The 18483-nt window shown below is 34.4% G+C and overlaps 2 protein-coding genes across 2 annotated transcripts; one reads left to right on the top strand and one right to left on the bottom strand.

Annotated features, from left to right (window-relative positions):
- Window positions 1-1028: 1028 nt before the first annotated feature.
- LOC103330555 (putative polygalacturonase At3g15720) lies at window positions 1029-2825 on the top strand. Its single transcript, XM_008233153.3, has 7 exons — window positions 1029-1282; window positions 1385-1558; window positions 1666-1873; window positions 1962-2043; window positions 2140-2248; window positions 2341-2466; window positions 2555-2825. The coding sequence occupies exons 1-7, from the start codon at window positions 1166-1168 to the stop codon at window positions 2774-2776; spliced, it is 1038 nt and encodes a 345-aa protein (XP_008231375.2). The 5' UTR covers window positions 1029-1165; the 3' UTR covers window positions 2777-2825.
- A 7382-nt stretch (window positions 2826-10207) lies between these two features.
- LOC103330351 (L-ascorbate oxidase-like) lies at window positions 10208-16123 on the bottom strand. The gene is made up of 5 exons (XM_008232919.2): window positions 15622-16123; window positions 15357-15449; window positions 15019-15231; window positions 13199-13393; window positions 10208-11316 (listed from the first exon to the last, which is right to left on the bottom strand). The coding sequence occupies exons 1-5, from the start codon at window positions 15889-15891 to the stop codon at window positions 10354-10356; spliced, it is 1734 nt and encodes a 577-aa protein (XP_008231141.2). The 5' UTR covers window positions 15892-16123; the 3' UTR covers window positions 10208-10353.
- Between the last annotated feature and the right edge of the window lie 2360 nt (window positions 16124-18483).

Below are 18483 nucleotides of genomic sequence, written 5' to 3'. Positions count from 1 at the left end.
AATTTTCCAACAACTAAACATAGACTAGAATACACATTATACAACCAATACAATACAACATCTGCCACAAGACCTTGCTAAGGCAATGTAGCCAAATGCAGTGGAGATAGAGAATATACGGCTTATTTTACCCAAAGTAAATGATGCTATCAATTAAAAGCAATATTTTATTGGAAACTTAAGATACGTATTGGAAGTCAAATATTTATTTGGTTTACATGCAATTAATTAAAAATAAATCATTGCCATAATATTTGGAGCTCATTTAGTTTCACGTTTTATAAATCAACACTTCAACATGGAAAATTTGATTAATCAGAAGAAGTATTTCGGTTAGGGTTGACGAAAGAAAGAAAGAAGAACCAAAAAGAGAGGAAAGAATTTGAATTCTCAATTGATTGGTTGATTTGATTGATTTTTTTTTTCTTTCTACTTTTCGTTGTTTTGATCAAATGCATGCATGCACTATACACATTATATATATAGCTCACCTCCCACTGACATTTCACTGTGATCTGAGTTATTTTTAGAGCTCCAAAGCTTTGCCCTTTTTTCTTTGTCGATCTAAACCCTAAACCCTAAACCCATTAGAAATGAAAGTCCCGCTTACCGCCACCGTTTTGGTCCTAACTATTTGGCTAATTGCTTCACCTAATAGTTCATGTAGTGCTAGAAGAGTCGTGCCAGATGATTTCGATTTGTTTGATTATGGTGCTGTTCATCACAACACCCCAACTGATGATGAGGGTTTTTCTCAAGTATATTTACACTATTTCTTCATCCTCTTTTTTTTTTTTTTTTTTTTTCATTGATCTAATTTGCGTTTTTTTTAAATTTTATGTTTTGTATTAATTGTGCAACTAAAAGGAGGCCTTCCGAGAAGGATGGGAGACTGAATCAACAACAAGAGACTCATTCAATCGTGCGAATGCCCAAACTGAAGAATATGATCCACAAGTACACAGTTCTTCATTTTCTCTCTTTTTTTTCCCCATAGAATTTTCTATTTTCTAATGAATTTTCTTCTTCTTGACTGTGCAACTGAAAGCAGGCCTTCCTGGAAGCATGGGAAGCAAAAACAAATACTTTCAATGTGGTAGATTACGGAGCTGTTGGGAATGGCCTAGTAGATGATACAAAGGCCTTCCTCAAGGCATGGGAAGCTATGTGTGCATCATCAACTCAAGGCACCCTCACCCTGGTGGTACCAAAGGGCAAAAGATTCTTGTTAAATGCTGTGGCGTTTGAAGGGCCTTGCAAGGCTAGTAACGTAAATTTTCAGGTAAACAAATGTCGATAATTCACATTAACTAAAGAAAACTAAAATAATAATTGATGCCTGTATTCCTATTACTTTTATTTACAAATTCTGTATGTTTTACAGATACAAGGGAGTATTGTTGCACCGAATAACATTGGTGCATGGACAAACAAGGAGATGTGGATTCATTTTTCGGATGTACAAGGTCTATCAGTCAATGGAGGAGGTCGAATTGACGGAAACGGCGCCGTTTGGTGGAAAGCTTGCGGTAGCAGCAAGGACTGTCAAAGACCAACTGTATGTTAATGATCCGAACCGTAAATTATTATTTTTTTGTCATCTAAAATTGAAGTTTAAACTGTTAGTAAGAATTAATATTTATTAATTAATGCATGGTGGTGCAGGCTCTCCATTTCAACAAATGTCATGGCTTCCAATTGAGTCGTCTGGCAATTTTTAATAGCCCTAAAAATCATATAAGCATTTGTGGCTGCAATGGCCCCCGAGTTTTCGGTCTCTTAATTTGGGCTCCTAAAGACAGTCCAAACACAGATGGAATTGATATTTCCCGATCAACCCGAGTCACAATTCAATCTTCTCATATAGCAACTGGTAATTATATATGGTAAACCTTTTCTTAATTAGTTTCAGTTTATGGTGGTATTGGTGTAAATTATTATTTGTTTTGCTATCTATATAGGTGATGATTGTATTGCCATCAATAGCGGTTCATCTTATATCAAGATTAGGGATATTAAATGCGGACCAGGCCATGGTATTAGGTAATCATTCGGTCATTTTAATTACATGAAAATGGTTTAGTTATTAATTAATAATAAATTATCTGATTTGTATGTGTGTGTATATATGTATGGTAGTATTGGAAGTCTAGGTCAACATGGCGAATACAGTCAAGTGGAAGAGGTGCAAGTGAGCAATTGCACCTTCAAGGGGACAACAAATGGAGTGAGAATCAAGACATGGGAAGTAAGTGAGACATGCGTATCAAATTGAATTGAATGAGAGAGTAACTTAATTAATTTTGTAACTAATGTGATTTTTGTACTAATCGAATGAAGGGCGGATCGGGATATGCTAGGAAGATCACTTTCGAGGGGATCACATTTGAAGACACCAAAAATCCTATCATAATAGACCAGCACTATTTCGATAAACGACCTACTTCAGCAACAGACATAAGCAAGGTGAAATAAAATAACATAATAAATTGATTCTTTAAATAGAGCAATATGATATGATTTGTAACTAATTAGAGTGATTTTGATTGTGCAGTCGGTACAAGTTAGCGATGTGACATACCGAAACATAAAAGGAACTTGCACAGATGAGAAAGCCATAACTTTGGCCTGCGCAGGGGGCGGATGCACAAACATTGTGATGAACAACGTGAGCATAAAATCGGATCTTCCAAACAAGAGGTCTTATGCTTACTGCGACAATGCCCATGGCACCTCTTCCTTCTCTTTGCCTTCTGTCCCATGCCTTTCGCATTGACATAGCTCCTACCCCTAGCCTATGGCACCTCTTCCTTCTCTTTGCCTTCTGTCCCATGCCTTTCGCATTGACATAGCTCCTACCCCTAGCCTTAGCCCTAGCCCTAGCCCTAGCCCTAACCTTGTAGTTGGTGGCTTCTATGTTTATTTTGGTTTTTCTTTTTCCTTTTTAGTTTGCTGTTGTAACAATAAATTAATTACCATTAACTAATAAGAATGGAATCATTTATGTTTTGACATCTCCTCCAAGCAATATATAGTTCACAGATTTCTTCAGTGTCAAATTAATTCCTATTGATTTATTTTTAAAATATATTTTGTTTACAGAGCTCAAAAGGGAAAAGAAAACAACATTTCAGCGCTCTTGCCTGAATTGCTATGAGTTTTCAATTAACATCCCAATTAACATGCGCTCCGAATCTTTGAAATATAGAGTAACTGGAAACACTGATATTTCTCTCGTGTGGTATAAAGGTTTGTATTCCGACTCCAGGCTTTGACTATTTTCTCCTTCGTAAAGGAAGGAAGTATTAGATATGGAAACAAAATTCAAGGAAAACAAGGTAAATATTCAGTTTTAGTTGGAAGAAGAAAGTAAATCATATTTCACCAGGCAGTGGTGGATCGAGGAATTTTCATTCCGGGGGTCAACATGTAAAAAAAATCATCTTAATAAGGACTTTCCCTTCCAGAGCATATTAAAAAAATGTGCATGTTAAGATTATTATGAATTTCAAATAGGCACAAAATTGTTTGTTCAGCAGAGCATTGTTCCAGTGAATTTCTATTTCCATTCTGGATTCTTCATACTTTTTCCAAAAATGGCAGAACAAAATCACCCTACTTTGTTGATTGAAAAAAAGAACAGAAATTTTGTTCCTTGGGAACAATTAGCTATAGAAATTAGAAGGCCCAAAGAAGAACGAAGAATGAATATGTGCAGAAAGATCACTAAAGAGAGCAAAGGGACTGACTTTAAACAGCACAGAGAAAACGATTATTATTAGAGGACGTATTTCTGCTGTTGCTGATGTCAAAGTTTCTTCAGTTAGTTTTACCAATTCGGTCGTCTGTATTCGTCTGATGTCAAACTTAAGTGGAACGACATAGTTTGTACGTCGAGGAAAGAAAAAATAAAAGAAGTTGCTGGGCTCTGCGCGTCCCTTAGGCATTTTATCAAACATATTGCAGGGGTCAATTTTTTCCTCTCATAAGACGGATTTCGGGGTTCTAGGGGTTAATTGACCACCCTTTCTACTCTATGAATCTGCCCCTATCACCAGGTATATGTTGGGGTGGGCATCGGAACCGAAGAACCGAACCAAACCGGATCGAAAAAAAATTGTGTTGACCAAAAAGTCAAATCCAATTTAAAAAACCAAACCGAATCAATTCTAACCGGTTCTCGTTCCAGTTTTATATCCCAACAAACCAAACCGAGCCAAACCAGATTGGCCAAATTAAAAAATACATAATTTTAATATTTATTTATATCCAATGTTATATTTTTAATCTCATAAATAATATTTACCCAAGCTCAATTTCAAAACATCTCTTTTTCTAGCCCCAATATTTCTTTTTGTATGAAATTGGATAATTTGTTAATCAAGCCAAAAAAATAAAATTTCAGTTGAAATTTGTATTAAAAAATAATTTGAAATAATAATAATAATAATCTGGTTCAAAACCGAACATGACCGAAACCGGTTCAACCCAAACTAGACAGTTTTATAAATAAAAAATTATTAAAATCAGACCGAATCAAAGCAGGTAAATAGTACTGATTACGATTCCAATTTGAGGCAAAAATCGGCCCGAACCGAACCGTGCTCACCCCTAGGTATATGTGACTAGAATAGGATTTTGGGGGGGGTCCAAATGTCACAAAATTAGTGACTTTGAGACCCCTAGTGTTTTTTTGTTTTTAATTATTGATATTTATTAATATAATAAATATTTATCAGATAATATATATTATTAGTAAATATATTTTAACTTAATATTTTTAATTAAATTTTCTTGTGTTAATATTGTTTTAGGGTAACGTTCTTGTTTACTTAGCATCTTAGACAAGTTCCGTGCGATTTAGAGGTTTCTCATATTATTCTTTGTATCTCTTTTTTTGTTTTTCAATTGTTCTTTTTAGGAGTTTTATCAAGACTCTTCATATAGCCGGAATGTTGACAACCGATGGCTCACTTTATAGCATGCAAGAAGACAACCGATGCTTTGAAAGTTGCCCAGTTGTTCTTTCGTGAAGCGTATAAACTCCATGGACTTCCCAGCCCCACTGTTTCTGACCGAGATAAATTTACTAGTCATTTTTGGAGGAGTTTGTGGAAGCTGGCTAACACTCAACTGAACTTTGGTAGCTCATATCATCCTTAGACAGATGGGTAAACTGAAGTTGTTAATCGTTCTCTTGGCGATCTATTGCTTTGCTTGGTAAGGGACAATCTCAAAACGTTGGGATCTGAAGTTGTGTACGGTTGAGTTTGCATTCAACTGTTCAGTTAACCAAAGCACTGGGATGTCCATTCCTTATTGTTTATGGCATGGTTCCTAGAGCCCCACTTGATTTACTTTCGGTTCTAAGCAAGACTAGAATTCACGGAAAAGCTGAGGATTTTATTGAGGAAATGCAACAGGAACACAAACTAACTCAAACTCGGCTAGAAGAGTATACCCTTAAATACAAGGCGCATGCCGACACTAAACGACGTCATGTTGAGTTCAATGTGGGAGATTTGTTTGGGCTGTCCTGACCAAAGATTATTTTACAGCTGGTGACTACAACAAGCTGTCAGCAAGAAAGATTGGTCCGTATGAAATTGTTGCTAAAATCAATCCTAATGCCTGCCGTCTGAAGTTACCTAGCCACATTCGTACTTCGAATTATTCAATGTCAAGCATTTGTTTCTTTTTCATGCAGATGGTGACTTTGATGACAATTCAAATTCGAGGGCCAATTTTCTCCCACTAGGAGAGGATGATGTAGACGTGTAGACTTTGGCATTCATGGATCAATGGGATAAACATAAGTAAACAAGCACTAAACATTAAATAAGCACTTCTGTAATGGTGTCATAATCAAGGGTTTATCTTATGATTTCTAATAATTGTGGGTGCAATGAATCCATTTTCAGTTACATTTTCGTGACCTTAAGCTGGGGGCTGTATACAGCTTTATAATATGAATATGTAATCATACTTTTTGAATACATAATTGAACCATTTCAAAGGAGTTTCATCTCTCTTTGTGTTAAGTGCCTTTTTCTTGAGAGATTGTTGCTTTTGTTCCTAGTTCTCTGATTTTCAGGGTGGTACGAGAAACATAGCAATCTAGGGTTTTCAGGTCTCTCCTTGCACTTGGAGATAATGGCCCCTAATTTACCTGTTTTTTGCCGCCAACCCTGCATTAGTATGAGAATATGGTATAAAAATGTGATAAGAGTAACATTATTGTTGATAAACTTAACGATGGTTACATACACTATTGGGTAGGTTGCAAGCTTTGACGAGATTGGTAAGCATATACCTTGATTTAAGTTGGTGAGGAAAACTGCACTCTACAAATTATATTATGTTGTAAAGTCTACAAATTATATTATGTTGTAAAGTCTAGAGTGGAGTCCACACATTTTGAAATAAAGGAAGAATGAAGACTTGTTGTCCTGGTGGGTAAAGTTAATGATGAAGGTGTTGTAGAAGTGGAGTCCACATATTGGAAGAGATAATTGCACATCCATAGCAAGCCAAGAGGCTTTCCCTATAAATGGACTTCCTTCCTTCATTGTAATAAGAAACACCATCAGAGAAGAAAATCAGAGTCCAGGCAGAAAGGAAGAAAGACAGAAAGAAAAGTGAGAGGAAAGAAAGGAGAGTGAGAAGAGAGAAATTCTCCAAGAGAGAAAAATTAGTGAGCCAGAGAGATTGAAAACACCAAAGTTATAGCCCTATTATTTTATGTAGTGACACTAGTAAAAGAAAACCCTTGCGCGACCAAATTTTGCACGACGAAAAATAATTCGTCACTCCAAGTCACTTTGTGCGACAAACTTTTGCGCGATGACAATACATCGTCGCTCAAAGTCTTGCGTGACCAAATTTTGCGCAACGAAAAATAATTTGTCACGCAAAGTGACTTTGCGCGACAAACTTTTGCGCGATGACAATACATCGTCGCTCAAAGTGACTTTGTGCGACGAAACAATAATTTTCATCGCGCAAAGTCCTTATAAAAATAAATTTTTAAAAAAAATTATTTTTAAAATATTTGCATGACGTAATCCAAACATTTCATCGCCTAAATCAATTTATTTTTGCTTTTTATTTTGTATGCATAACACTTAAGAAATTAAACGGTATATATATTTATTAAGTAGCTTTAAATTTATTATTTTAGATCGGATCCTATTTTTGTTAGAAAAATATTGTTGTTCGGATTAGGTTTTTGTTAGAAAATATATATTTTAAATTGATGATCGAACTAGTTCATTGTATTCATATAGGGTCAAGGAGTGTAGCTATAAAAAAATCATCAAAATTGGAGTTAAAATAACCGTTAAATCGTGATTTTTCATTTATAACCGTCGAAAATTTTTGTCCCACTACTTGATCTCTGAATGTTTATTTTTCCCGATTTTTGGCGTATATGATCTCGAAGTATACACAAACAAGTTTGACGGTTGGATCGTTGAAACTAGTTTCGTAGAATGCGTATGCCATCAAAACAATGTATTCACTAACAATTAAGAGTTTATTTATACTTTCGTTAAATATAACATAAGATTTTGTGGTATCCACTAGTGTAAATATTTTAAATTGAAGATCAAATTCAGTCATTGTATTCATATAGGGTCAAGGAGTGTAACTATAAAAAATCATCAACGGAGTTAAAATAACCATTAAATCACTATTTTTCATTTATAACCGTCGAAAAGTTTTGTCCCGTTACTTAATCTCTGAATGTTTATTTTTTTTCGATTTTTGGCGTATATGATCTCAAAGTATAAACAAAAAAGTTTGAAGGTTGGATCATTAAAACTTGTTTCGTAGAATGCGTATGCCATCAAAACAATATTTTCACTAACAATTAAGAGTTTATTTATACTTTCGTTAAATATAACATAAGATTTTTTAGTATCCACTAGTGTAAATATTTTAAATTGAAGATCAAATTCAGTCATTGTATTCATATAGGGTCAAGGAGTGTAATTGTAAAAAATCATCAATGGAGTTAAAATAACCATTAAATCACGATTTTTCATTTATAACCGTCGTAAAGTTTTGTCCCGTTACTTAATCTCTAAATGTTTATTTTTTTCCGATTTTTGGCGTATATGATCTCAAAGTATAAACAAAAAAGTTTGACGGTTGGATCATTAAAACTAGTTTCGTAGAATGCGTATGTCATCAAAACAATATTTTCACTAACAATTAAGAGCTTATTTATACTTTCATTAAATATAACATAAGATGTTGTAGTATCCACTAGTGTAAATATTTTAAATTGAAGATCAAATTCAGTCATTGTATTCATATAGGGTCAAGGAGTGTAGCTGTAAAAAAATAATCAAAATCGGAGTTAAAATAACCGTTAAATCATGATTTTTCATTTATAACCATAAAAAAGTTTTGTCCCGTTACTAGATCTCTGAATGTTTGTTTTTTGCGATTTTTGGGGTATACGATCTTGAAGTATGTACAAACAAGTCTGACGGCTGGATCGTTGAATGGTGTGTATATATATATATATTTATTTTTTAAGTAGCTTTAAATTCATTTATTTTGTATGTATAACACTTAAGAAATTGAATAGTATATATATTTATTAAGTAGCTTTAACCTTATTTATATTTTAAATCGTAAAATAAAATTATTCTATTTTTTATTATTCAGAACAATTATTTTTTAAAATATTGTACTACGAACCAATTTTTCGTCTCTCAAAAGTTTGCGCGACCACCAGTTCGTGGCTCAAAACTCTAAAAATTTGGGGGGGGTACCAAAAATGGGAAGCAGAAATTTTTTTAAAAAAAATTTAGACTTTGCGTGACCAATATATATTTTCCGTCGCGCAAAAATTTTAAAATTTTGGGCGGTACCAAAAATTGGACGGGATTTTTTTAATAATTTTTTAGACTTTGCGACCAATATTCCAATATTTGTCGCGCAAAACTTTGCGCAATCAATATGTTTTGCGCGACCAACAATACTTTTCATCGCGCAAAGTGATACGGTTTTTAAAACTAAAATAACTCTTCCACCATTTTCTCAATGTCTTTCTCTACTCTTACCTCTTCTCTCTCTTTCCCTCTCCCCAAATCCCACCCTTTCTCTCACACTCACTCCTCTCACTTAATCTCTTATCTCTGTCTTCACTATCTCTCACTCTCACTCACTCCCTCATCTCCCTTTTCACTATCTCTCACTCACACTCACTCTCTCATCTCTCTATCACTATCTTCTCTCTCTCTCTATCACTATCTTCTCTAATTCTCTCACACTCACTTCTCACTCTCATTCTCACTCACTCTCAATCTTGCCAAAAGGTATATTCTCTCCCAATTTTAAATTTTTTTCATTCATATGTGCTTTTGGAGTTAGTTTTGAGTTTGTGTGGGATTTGGGGTTGAGTAAAGAGGAGGGATTGGAGTTTGGGTTGGATTTGTGGTATAACAATTTTAGGGGAAATTATGCCTTTTGTTGTTGTTGTTGTTGTTGTTATTTGACCATATTTGTTTTTTTGTAGGGAATCATCGACACTTTGACTACTAAAGTTGAGGATTAGGAAGCTATCAAAACATATCATTCGCCATTACCACCACAATACTCTTGTATTAGGATCTTATTATTGTACTTTGTTAATTTATGTGTGCATTTTGAAAATTATATATATATTTATTGGATAATTTGATCACTATTTTTCATATGTAATTTTATTTTGAATATGTCAATTTAAATTAAAGTAATTAAAAAAATCATACAATTAAATTAAATTTAAAAAGTAAAAATTCAAATAATTAAATTAATATTAAAGAAATAATAAAACAAAAAGTCAAAAAAAAAATTAAAACACAAAAAATATTTCTTCGCTTCACGCAAATATTTGCGCAACATTAGTATTTGTCGCGCAAAACTCTAAAAATTTGGGCGGGTACCAAAAATGAGACGCGGGAATTTTTATTTTATTTTATTTTATTTTTAAGACTTTGCGCTACCAATGTTTTTCGTCGAGCAAAACTTTGCACGACCAATATTTTTCGTCGCGCAAAGTCTTTCTTCATGATCTTTGTGCGGCGGATTCTTCGCGACGAAGTTTCTGTCGCACTAAAATTTGTACGACTACAATGTAATTTGCACGACGAAATTTTCTTCGTCGCGCAAAGTGTAAAAGCTGATTGCAAATACTTCATATGCAAACACAATATTTCCACAAATTAATCTAAAATAACTGACTCGACTTACAATACATGTTAAAATTATTAAATTAATAGTACATAAACATTAAACAAGTAGCAGTAACAATAATGCTAGAATTGCACGGCTGCTTAACTATAATTACACTAGTTAATCTCAATTGTGGTTGTTTGTCGTCATGAGCATTTTCCCAGTCAAACCACAAGCCAGAGCCTCAAGAGGTATTCTGTTGAGATGCTGGATGCCTTCGGCAAAGACCACTCCCATGCCCATATGCAAATGAGGCTCAATGTGACAATGGAAGGCCCATGCTCCTGGATTATCCGCCACAAACCTAAGAGCCGTCCACCCGTAAGGAAAGATCACTGCTGTGTTCCTCAATGGTGGGTTTTTCAGGTTGAGTTTCTTCTCGTCTTTCGTCGAAAACTTGCCTTCTCCATACCCTAAAACCCAAAAGTCATGCCCATGCAAGTGCCATGGGTGAATTTCACTCACATTGGCGCTTAGGGCATTGGCATTTTGAAGTATGACATCGACCGTTGTGTTCATGCCAAGCATGTAAACCCCATTTCCAGTTGTTGTGTTAGGGTTTACAGGCGGCTTCATCACATCATAATCATTAGAGAAGCTCTCTGGTGGGTTTTCCTGGTTAAATGCATTTCTCAACCCATTCTTAATGGACCCCAAGTAAGGGGTGGGTGGTAGGGTTAGGGACACATTGTTGATAGCCCACTTGGTGTAGCCGTTGAGCTTGTTCTGGGTGTTGAGGAGGGTGATCCGACGGTCATAGTTTCTCGGGGGCTTCGGGGACCCCATTGAGGCGAAGATCTTGTTGGTGAAGGACTTGCTGTGGCTGTAATCGTTCCACAGAGGAGTGACAGGAGGGGAAGAAGCTGGAAGCTTTGATGCTGAATTTGGGTGGTAGTTTAGGATTGTGAGGCCTTGTTGAGTTTTTGGTTCTCTTCCTCTCACTCCAACTGAGAGCCAGTAGTTGTTGGAAGGGTCTTGGTTGGTGGTTATGAGCACTGAGTAGCTCTCGCCTGAGTAGATGTCCAAGTCATCCACAGCAAATGGCTGCACATAGTTTCCATCGGCTTCCACCACCACCATTTTGTGATTCTACATGACACATAAAAGATAACAACATTATATTACTCTCTTATAGCTTGTATATAGTACATTGTTCATATTTGTTGATGTTACAAAATAAAAATCGATGATTATAAACAAAACGTAAATTGAACATTATTAATTAACAAAACATACACCTAATAAGAATTGATCCCAATAAAAATATTTTCTCTATTAGATCTATCACATGTAGTTTGATATTCATCGTAATTTAAGGACGCATCGAAACTTCCATCCAAAATATCCCTCTACCTAAAGGACATAAGCTTACTCATTCATGAAATTTGGATATGTTTTTAAATTGGATATCAAATTACCGAAATCAATCGAAACTCATGGACCAAAATGAAAATTTAGTCAAACTGCATAAACTATTGTTTATGTGGATATGTGTGTATGTGTTCTGACAACAAAAAGAAAAAGGAAAGAAGAATGTATGTGTTTGTTTGCATGTGATTTTCAGAGCGATTTTAGAGTGCCTTGGATTTCATAACTTGAAGTTTATAGAGCATGTACGGCTAGATATGCTGCTTCCTTCTGCGAGTAAAATATAGTAGATACCCTTAGCAGAGATATCACGTGCTAAAATTCATGATAAGCAACCAGCCACGCCATCAGAAACAAAAATAAAAATAAAAAAAATTAAAGAATCACGTGCCCTGATCATGGGTCCAATATCACACCGCAGACACAGAGCTACTCAGAAAACAGCTTTAATCAGACCAAAAAAAAGAAGAAGCAAGCTTTGTGATATGACCCATGCGCCATGCTACTTGTTTTCTTCTTATTTAAAATAAAAAAATAACAACACCTGTACCACGGTCCACAACTATTGCTTTATGATATGACCCATATGCCCCAGCTTTATGATATTAGACATTATTTATAATATTAATTCTATGCATTACTCAAATTTTAAGTTATATGTGGTCAGTTTGCTTCTATATACAAATAGACCACTCCCAAAACTCAGCCATTTGATCAACTAAGTACTTGATTAAGCGCATGATTACATATATACTTATAGTATGGTATACCCAAGTATAGTCGTGTGATATAATTTCTCAACGTGAGAATTCTTAATTATGTCGTCTATTAATTTCGTAACACATGAACGAGCGACACGTAACGATATTTTAGTCCTATGTAATAATTTCTCTGTGAAAAAGGCGAGGGAGTCGAACATGAAGTTGTCGTTTTATGAGGAATACGTGGAAGCCACTAACTGATTTATTGAGCTGTCATCAAATAACACTAATCCTCTTAGGCACATTTTGCTTCAAATATTATCATAAACTTGTCGCCACCATATGCCCACCCAATCAACTCCTTTTTGCATTCACTTTTTCCATGAACCATGCATAGTGCAGGGAAGCTTCTAGGGAAAAATAATGTAACAAGAGAATCATAATAATTGCTTCTAAAGCTTTTTGGTCTTACCAATCTCTCTCTTTTCCTCGACTTGTCAACTTTACTGTCGAGTTGGTATCATGATAGATCCACCCAATATTGTGACCCATTGATAACATTTCAAATTTCTTTTTTTTCTTTTTTTTTTGAAATAAAGAAGAAAATTAGATATTTTGTAGCAATTGCGGGTAAGAATCGACATCCTTATGGTAACACTTGTACATGTCGGTGCTAGTTATTGTACTAAGTTCGACATGCTCGGTTCTGAGATCCGACGTGGATCTTCGTTGTAATTATAAACTTTTTTCCTTTTTTGTTCAAAAAAAAATTTCGTGGATAATAATTTATGGCATAGCAAAGGGAATCTAAGTATGTATCTTCCAACTTTAGCCCAAGAACTGAAGAAAGTTAAAAATGATGTGTGCAAAAATAGTGTGACATAAGATTTTACTTTACTTACCCCAATGGCCAAGTTGAGTGAAGCAAGGGCAGTGGTGCTGGCGATTCTGAGCCGATAGATCTTGTTTGGAAGCACATGGAGAATAGGGGGTGCGCATTGTTCTCTTCCTCTTAGCCTGCACTGGCTTGAACTGGAATTCCTATAGTGCGCTGCCAGAGAGCAGTTGTACTGTCCCCTCCCGTTGATCAGCAGTGTCTGTCAACGATGCAGTGAAACATGTCGCATTTGAAAGTGATGGACAAAACAAAAGAGAAAAAAATATACTTTTGTTTTTTTTTTTAATAATAATTATTTTGTTTTTGTTTTTTAATATATTTAATTTAAACTTGAGACAATGATCAGCCATCTAACCTAACACATGGCAAATTCTATAATTATATGAGTGATGGTGACTGTACAGATCATACCTCCATCATCACTTCTGCTAATTTATTATTTACATGTTACTTTTTGAAGGACTATTATTTATTGGCTGTGTAATTTTCCCGTCAATAATAGGGAAAAAATGGAAAACGTACACTTATTTTTAAGTTAGATGATTTGTCCAAAATTGGTTATTAATCATATGAAATGAAGACAACTCATGTGCACAAGGTCGGAACTAGAATTATATATGTTTAGAGCTAAAATTTCTAATTTAGTCATGTCTAATTTGTTTTAAATAAAATTTTAACTTAAATTATAATTTTTTTTTAGTTATAAGTTGTTTATTACAAATTTTATATGTTATATATAATATAATAGAGGAAAGAAAAATCTACGGGGAGCCAAGCCTAGAAATGGGTCCGCCATTGCATGTGCACAATAAAACCAAAACAAATCTTGAAAGTAGCTTCGAAGAAGGTTTACAAAACCCTAAAACAGAATATTTTAGTCACAAGTTTGAACATGAATGAATGAACTGATGTTTAAAAATGATATCTTATTTGATAAAAGATATTAAATTGGGACCAAAATATGGAAAAATTGAAGGAAAAAAAAAGTTTTTAGAGAATAGAAAAAAATAAAGGCACATGGGGTGACACCACAGCGTAAAAGTGGGCCAAACTCTCCTCCTCCCCCTTAAATGAATTTGGGTTCGATTTGCGTAAGAGACAATTTTGAGACAATTCAATAAAATATTCCACCTAACGAATAAAGAAAATATGAAAGAGAGAGAGAATATAAAAAAATTAAAACGCATTGGTTCTTTATTTAAAATTTTGGCTGTATTTCTATTCTTTATTGGCATGCCATGGTTCGGGGATGATGGAATTGGCCCACAATTGTTTCGCCTTTTGTGAAAAGCATAATTTTGAAATAAAAATGTGAAAAAAAAAAACAAAGAAATTGAGGAAAAAAATTAAAGAAAGTGAAGAAGATTACAAGGATTATTTTGAAATTGGGTACATGAGGCCAATTATCTTATTAGTTTATTATATGGAAAGACGGTGGCAGTGAATATAGATGGGAAATTGGAAATGGAAACTGATGTAAAACCCATGCAGGACAAAATGGGTAGGAATTACTAATAATAGATAAATACATGTCTATTGTAGCATTATTGTATGAAAAGGAGGGGGGGAAATGGAACTAATTTTGGTAATCAAAAATTAAAAAAATTAAGAAATAATATTATTGATGAATAATTGTTCTGTTAACACCCCCGGACTATGGTTTATGGTCTCTAAAGTCAAAGTGACTCACCGAACCCTCTTAATCGATGTTGTGTGTCATACTTTATCACCGAACTCTCGTAATCAGTGCTTTGTGTCTTACTTTACCCCTACCGTAAAGTTTCCGAGAACATGAGAGCAATTAAGCCTAAAATATATTATTACCTGAGGTTCACCAATCCAGCGAAAAGGTTTGGAAGAGAGGCCAACTTCTTGGTGGTGAACACTTTGGTGCCACCAGTCGCTCAACAAGAGGTCGAACTCACCGTCGTAGTGGAATGGCTCTTTCTTCCCATCTTCCACGTCCACTATCAGAGATCCGTACAATCCTGCTGATCTTTGCATTCCGAAGTGCCCATGGTAAAAGTATGTGCCCGCCTGCACCGTATACTCATTATTTAAATTAATTAACATCTCAACGTTAATATATTAATCAATTATTTATTTAATTACTGTTCTCATAAATCATATAAACAAAGAGCAAAGAAGAAAAAAAGTATTACCTTGTCAACTTTGAACCTGTAAATGAAGGTCTCTCCAGGGTTGATGGCGCATTGTGAGATGGATGCAGTTCCATCCGCCCAAGGAGTTCCAAACTGAAAAAACATTGAACAACATATAAATATTTTATATTTCGGTTTTTTGACAAATCGATATTCTAAACTACTCTAATGTACGAGGAGCGGGATCTACTCAGGTGCAAGAGACGAAGACACTGCCTTAGCGAGTTGGTCTAAAAATAAAAGAAAAAAGAGGAGGAGGTTGTACCTGTCTGATGCCATGCCAGTGAATAACAACTCCCTCAGTGTGGAGCTTGTTAGTGAGCTCAACAACCACCATATCTCCAGCCTTGGCTCGGATGGTTGGCCCCGGAAACTGCCCGTTGATCCCCATCACGACATTTTCGACGCAATCCGGGGACCAGAAGAAGTACTCCACATCCCATTTGTAGTGCCTAGCCTTAGAACCCTCCGATGCTTCAACCAACAACAAGCATACCAATACGCTCAAAATAATTAGTCTCCTACTTGTGGCCATTATTCACTTAATCTTCTGCTGCTAGTTTTAATGAGCTTATAAACAGCTGAACAGGATTAAGTGATTGAAGAGAGATATTTGATAGAATAGAAAAGGCTGTGGTGATCCAGGGAATACCACGCTGCTGTAGCTAAGCCTTGGTTCAACTTGTACACATAGAGAGAGAGAGAGAGAGAGAGGGAGAGAGATCCAGGGAATACCACGCTGCTGTAGCTAAGCCTTGGTTCAACTTGTACATATAGAGAGAGAGAGAGAGAGTCTAGAAGCTAGCGCTTTTGGACTTCATCGATCACTTTTTTTTATTTACTTTTTATGTTCTTTTTTATAGGTTACTTTTTATGTTATCTGCATGTTGTTTTTTATATTTTCACAAAATCAATGAGCACCTCATGACATTTCAAATTGCTTTCACAAAATTCACTATATTACCTTTTTATTAAAAACGACTAAAATTTATTTTTTATTTTCATAATGTCAATTTTAATAATTTTTAAAAAAATAGCAAAAAATTCACTCAAATAGACTCAAATCCCTTCAAAACCAAAACCCACATAAACCCAAAAAGCAAAAATAAGTATCCAGAAATGTTAACTCAAAATCTGAAGAAGATATTCCAATTTTTTTTTTTTTTTTTTGTGTAAATGAAATAATTTAAGCAAACCAAAGCTACAGGTAGGGGTGTACAAGATCTAATCCAATCCGTCCAACTGATCGATCCAATCCAATTCAATTTCAATTGGTTTCAATGATTTGACGGATTGGATTGGATCTGTAATTTTTAAAACTGACATAATTGGATTGGGTGACAGATTTGCTTATGAGAATCCAATCTAATCTGGTTAGTTTTATGCTTATTTTGCTCTTGTAGGTATTTGTAGTTGAAATAATTATGAATATTTTAAGCCATTTAATGAAGTTATGTTTAATATATTATATACTCAAAATAGTATTTCATTTATATTTTACATTTACGTGTATTAATATGTTTGATTGGATTAAATCTAAGGATAAATGTTTAATTTTTCATTATTGTCTTTTTTTCATTATCGAAATTGATACCAATCCAATATCAATTGGATTGGATCAGATTGAATTTAAACATCTAATGTGATTAAATCGGATTGAAAAAATCACAATCCAATTTATATCAGATCATATGCGAATGGACTAAATTGTTTTGATTTCGAACCTGTGTACACCCCTAGTTATAGGGAGTAAAACCAACACGGCTCAAGGTGTCTCTAATTCAAGCCTTTTAAGATGGGATTTTTATAACATCAGCAATTTTCAAAGGAAAAATTAAGATAAGGAGTTTTGTGAAAATACCAAAAGCTTTAAAGGTGTCAATGTAATAACTTATGATTATTATATATGGTACCTACCTACTAGCCCATTATAATATTGGAGTGTTGCTATTTTCACTCCCTTGTCCTATTTATTCACGCACCTTATCTTCCTACCCACCATATAAATTTGAAAAAGTACAATACTATCTTTCCACCCACCGTTATTTCTAAAATACCATGTTAATTATTAATTCAAGTAAATTCTCTTTGCTAATTATTCCTTTGTGTTTTGGCCTTTTTGGAAATTATTCAATTGAGATTTTAATAGATTGTTTTGAAGCTTAAAAGTCCAGTGGTATCCAATTAGGATTTTTAAGTAATCAGTAAAAATCTAGTGGTATTCAATTAAGATTTTTAAATAATCAATCCAAGTCTTGTGGTATTCAATTAGGACTTTTAAAAGACAAGAAAAAGTACGGTGGTATTCAAAAACTTACTGATTTTGAGGTATTTTGTTAAATGGTGTATTGTGTGAGACTTTTGAGTGCGTGATATAAATATCAAACCCCATTAAAAAAAATCCCACCCTCCTATGCCTGATTCTCATGTTTTTTGTTTTTGGGGAAGATGAACAAATGAAGATAAACAAGGTACTCATGTCTTTACACGAACTTGGTTTAACTAGACTCGATCCTTCTGTATTTAGTGGATAGACTCAGATAGCTATCTTTGTTTTCTTTGCTTTCTCTAGTCTATATTGTTTTCTTTTTCTCCTGGCTGTTTGGTTACAGGAGGTGTTTCCCGCCTTTCTTTTGCCTTGATGTCTATACTATTCATTTGCTTTCATCTTATGGATACTCTTTTTGCCTGATAAAAAAGGACACTCAGATGGCTTACCTTCAAATATCTAAACAATAATTTCCGATACATTGCTTTCAATAGTTGTTCATATTATGCAATATGCTGCATTTTTCTCAATAGATTTTCAGCTAATTTATTTCCTTTAATTTATTTGTCTTTCTTTAGTCAATTTGTGGAATTAATTTGAGTGACAAGTGTTCTATACTAGTATCATGTCATAGATTGACCATTTTGACTTGTTTTCAGTTGTCCAATTTCTTATTTGAATTGATTCAATTAACTTGTCTGTTGTAATATTTATAAATTCAATTAATTCAAGATTTTTCCTTCTTGTAGCTTGTTTCCTATGTCAATTCTCAGTTCCATATCAAGTTCTCTATCCAAAACTTAATAGTTGTATGGTCTTCCGCTTTGCACTGGCCCCATTCCTAAAGTTTAGTTTAAT

Source organism: Prunus mume, linkage group LG1, assembly GCF_029339155.1.
Source record: "Prunus mume cultivar Tortuosa linkage group LG1, ASM2933915v1, whole genome shotgun sequence".
Classification (NCBI taxonomy): Eukaryota; Viridiplantae; Streptophyta; class Magnoliopsida; order Rosales; family Rosaceae; genus Prunus; species Prunus mume.
This window is presented reverse-complemented; position numbering and strand designations above follow the sequence as displayed.